The 4,621-nt window shown below is 37.4% G+C and overlaps 1 protein-coding gene across 1 annotated transcript; it reads left to right on the top strand.

The window, feature by feature from the left end:
• The first annotated feature begins 746 nt into the window (after positions 1–746).
• Positions 747–3,927, top strand: LOC133731098 (G-type lectin S-receptor-like serine/threonine-protein kinase At1g67520). The gene is made up of 7 exons (XM_062158554.1): positions 747–1,971; positions 2,188–2,337; positions 2,453–2,655; positions 2,733–2,943; positions 3,050–3,290; positions 3,371–3,521; positions 3,602–3,927. Exons 1-7 carry the CDS (start codon positions 747–749, stop codon positions 3,908–3,910), a joined length of 2,490 nt encoding a protein of 829 aa, XP_062014538.1. The 3' UTR covers positions 3,911–3,927.
• Positions 3,928–4,621: the final 694 nt, after the last annotated feature.

Below are 4,621 nucleotides of genomic sequence, written 5' to 3'. Positions count from 1 at the left end.
AGAGGATTGTGCATGCATGTAAGTTCAAATCGGAACTTCTTCCCTCACCAAACAGATAAGAAGAACGTGTTTTTGCGCTGGAAGGGTACCTGATTTTGATGATCAGTCAATGTTGAAAGTGGGGAGAAGGGGTTTAAGTGAGTAGTGAAAGCCCTGAAATCTTGAAAGTTTCAGCCTCTTAATTTCACTCCTATCCTTCTTCTTTTCTCCTCCCTCAAAATCCTACCACATGCCTCAAAATCCTACCACATGCAGCTAATGAGTTCATTAATGCAGTTTCAGTTACCTAACCGGTACGTAATCTCTGTAGTTCTCACTTGGATGTTTCAATTTTTAATCTTTCGTTTGTCGATTAGTCTCTCTCTACAATATTGGCCCTGTAAGCAGTAAATTTGAAGAGTTTGATGTGATGCTCTAGAAATACTGCCTGTAATGTGTGTGAAATATGGCTTAAATTTTACAGTGGGCTGCAGTATCTCATTTATCTGTTATGACTGATTTAGGGTTCATATTTCCAGTTCTGTCAACTGTGTAATTTCTATTGCCTTTGGGTCTATATCTGATCTTGGGTTAGGATCAGTAAAAAAGTTGATAATCAAGCGGTGAATATTAGGGGGACAGATACTAAGGTGGAGGTACTTGATAATTTATATCAAAATGAGAAGATTTCTATATAATTTATTGTTCAAGTTTTTTCAGCCGTAGTAGTTTTCATCACTATAAGAGAATAATTAGTATATCAACTTATGGCTGTCGTAATTAAATTAACGGTGATCTGCAGTCTCAACTTGTTCTTCCTCATTTTTGCAATCTCGTGGACTTGTCATGAGGCAGTAACGGACACACTCAAACCAGGGGACACTATGAATTCCTCAAGTTTCTTAGTTTCTGCAAAGGGGAAGTTCACTTTGGGTTTCCATGTAATTAATCCAAATTCCAAGTCCAGTTACCTAGCTATATGGCAGAACTACCTAAATACATGGCAGAAGAGAAGTAAAAGTCACGTATGGATTGCCAACAGATACTCACCAATAGTATTCCCTCTGGGAGTCCTGACATTGGACGTCAATAAAACATTGAAAATTATGCACAAAGGTGGGGATCCTGTGGTGCTTTACCCTGCTTCTGAAACTGCCAGTATTAACAGTATTAGTAGTGTTGTGGCTACTCTATTGGATTCTGGAAATTTTATCATGCAAGAACTGAACTCTGACGGATCAATGAAGCGTTTACTGTGGCAAAGTTTTGATTATCCTACACACACCCTTTTGCCCGGCATGAAAGTAGGAGTTAACCATAGAAATGGCCACATTTGGTCGATTTCATCATGGTCAAGTGTGTATTGGCCAGCACCAGGGCCTTTCACCCTTGTTTGGGACCCTAATGGACGTGAACTGAAAATCAAGCGACGAGGGGTGGTTTATTGGACGAGTGGAATCTTTAGAGATGGGCAATTCGAATTTATGAAACCTTATGATGAATTGGATACTCTCAGGTATAAGTTTAGCATTGTTTCAAATGAGAATGGAGACTACTTCACTTACACTACTGCTAGTGTAAATCAAAGTCATAAACCGGAATGGGTGCTAAACATCTTGGGGCAATTCCTTGAATTAGAAGGAAATGTTATTGCACCAGCAGATCAGTGTTATGGCTTTAACACTGATGGAGGGTGCCAGAGGCGGCACTATCCCAGTTGCAGACATTTTGGTGACACATTTGTGGAAACGCATGGTTACTTCAAATCACTCACATCCAATCAGACAATTAAGCTTGACTTAAATACAAGTCTCACCCTTGGTGATTGTAAGGAAGCTTGTTGGGAAGATTGTGACTGTCTTGGATTCCTGTCTCTCTTCGATAATCAGACTGGATGCAAATTTTGGGTTGGAAACTGGGTCTTTATTTCACATGACCTCTTTGGTTATAGTACCCCAAAACTTTTTATCCTATCTGAGTTATCTCCCAATGGTAAGTTAATTCTATTTATATTTTTGGTAAAAATTTGTCGACAAGCTTTCTATTCATATGAACTTATTATGTGTCAGATACAATATACTTACCATGTTTTAAGCGGAATTGGCCAATGGTTGTTAAGTAGGATCCGAGTTTAGAGTATGCAAGTTAATCACACGTTTCTCCCCGGGATATGTTAGTAACTAAGCTAGTTGTTATTACTAAATGCAGATACTAAGAGAGCAGATACAGCCAATGAAGAATCAGATACTAACAGATGGATATGGATTGGTACTTGCATAGCTAGTGCTCTGTTGGTAATGGTCCTTTGCATCTTGTGTTATCTCCTAAGAAGAAAATCTCTCCTTTCAGGTAAATTCCGTAATCATAACATGATCCCCTTGAACTTTGTATTAGACAGGAATCACAGGATTTCACATATTTGATGTTCTCGCAAACTGAAATTGAGTTCTAATTTCTACATGAACTTAAATAGGGAAACGCCAGCGAAAGATTGATACGGAATTGCTTGATTTGGTGCAATCTGATCAATCTTTTATTGTCAAGGGGCTTCCAAATGATGAAAAGGTGGGACAAAGAAATTTAGGAGTATATACTTATGCATCTGTCTTGACCGCTACAAGCAACTTCTCTGAAGAAAACAAACTTGGAGAGGGGGGATTTGGACCTGTTTATAGGGTAGGGGGACTATAATGATCAAATGCTTCATTATTAATATTACTATAGTGAGATATTAATGTGCAACATCTCTTCAGGGAAAATCAGTGACAGGAAGAGACATAGCTGTGAAAAGACTTTCCAGATGTTCAGGGCAAGGAGCATTGGAGTTTAAGAATGAATTGATACTAATATCTGAACTCCAACATACGAACCTTGTTCAACTTTTGGGATTTTGCATCCATGGAGAAGAGAGGATGTTGATATATGAGTATATGCCAAACAAAAGCTTGGACTACTTCTTGTTTGGTAAGGATTACCTACTTTAATCTTAATACTTGACTTCATTTGTTTTAGAAAAGTTCGTATCAAAATTTTCTGTTATTGATTATCAAAATATTAAAACTATGGACAGATTCAACCAGAGCGATGGTACTAGATTGGAATAAGCGTTTCAGTATAATATTAGACGGAATCGCTCAAGGATTGCTTTATTTGCACAAATACTCGAGAGTGAGAGTAATTCATAGAGATTTGAAAGCTAGTAACATACTACTTGATGAAAACATGATTCCCAAAATTTCCGACTTTGGTATGGCAAGGATTTTCTCGCACAATGAACCACAAGCAAATACTAACAGGGTTGTTGGCACATAGTAAGTGAACAGCATGTCCACATTACTTCTTTCACATTTTGTTGCTAAACATGCATGCTTTTTTTTTTCCTTTGGAACAGTGGTTACATGTCTCCTGAGTATGCCATGCGTGGAACTTTCTCCATAAAATCTGATATCTACAGTTTTGGTGTAATGATGCTTGAAATCATAAGTGGCAGGAAAAACAACAGCTTCCACAACGATGATCGAGTGCTCAATATAGTAGGATATGTATGTCAAAAAAATCTCTGCAGTTTTGATTACACTGAATCATTCTAATATCCAAAACGATTTGTATACTTTTGTTTCAGGCATGGGAGTTGTGGAAGGATGGTCGGGGGCTAGAATTAATGGATCCAACACTATCCGATTCTTGTATTGAGGATCAATTTCTAAGATGCATCCATGTCGGTCTGTTATGTGTCGAAGAAAATGCAGTTGATCGGCCCACCATATCGGATATCATCTCTATGCTGACAAATGAAAGCATTTCTCTACCTGTACCTACAAAGCCAGCATTTTGTATAGAAAGAAAAGTTGTCAGGGCTGGTATAGATGGAAACGGATCAGAAATTATATCAGTTAATGGTATGTGCAGTTCTGAATTTGAGGCACGTTAAGGGTACTAATACATGCATTCTGTATCCATTATCACAACTTGAGCTCTCGCCCTATATGTACTCAGTCGCCTGTTAAAGATGCTTGTATCACCGTTTTTCACATATATATATGCAGACAGACTGAAAATTCATCGACATGCATGTATCTTCTGTGCTTTCAAATATATGTATATCTTTATGTATACACTGTTAGACTTAGAAACAGAGAGTTGAGTACCCATCTCTTTCTGATTAAGATTGAAACTGGTGTGTATGAAGTATGAAAATAGAGAAAGCAGTGAGACTTTGTTATCCTTCTTGGGGGTTTGTATGCAATAATGCATTTAGAGTCAAAAGTCTCGTAATTGCAAGAAACCGATATTTTTCTCAGAATTTTCAGCAGGATTTAGAACATGTGTCGCATGACACGTTTCACACAGTTTTCTGTTCTCTGACCAATATCCATTTTTTCAGCACAGGAAAATGTTTAGCTCCTTACATGAACAAATCATTATTTCATACTCTCGTAAAGTGTGTGTCTATGTCTATATAGAATTGTCATTGTTAGTTTTGTAAAATGTCCAACGGATAAAATTCTTATAAATTATTACAAAATGCACTTTTTGGTACCTATATATTTTTAAGAAATCTAATAGTACCTATACTATCCCTCAGTTAGCCAATTCAGTACTTTCGTCCATTATTCCGTTACAAATGTCTACGTGGAGACCA

This window comes from Rosa rugosa, chromosome 2, assembly GCF_958449725.1.
Source record: "Rosa rugosa chromosome 2, drRosRugo1.1, whole genome shotgun sequence".
In the NCBI taxonomy this organism is placed as follows: Eukaryota; Viridiplantae; Streptophyta; class Magnoliopsida; order Rosales; family Rosaceae; genus Rosa; species Rosa rugosa.
Note: the sequence above shows the minus strand (reverse complement) of the source record. Positions and strands in the feature narration are given on the sequence as shown.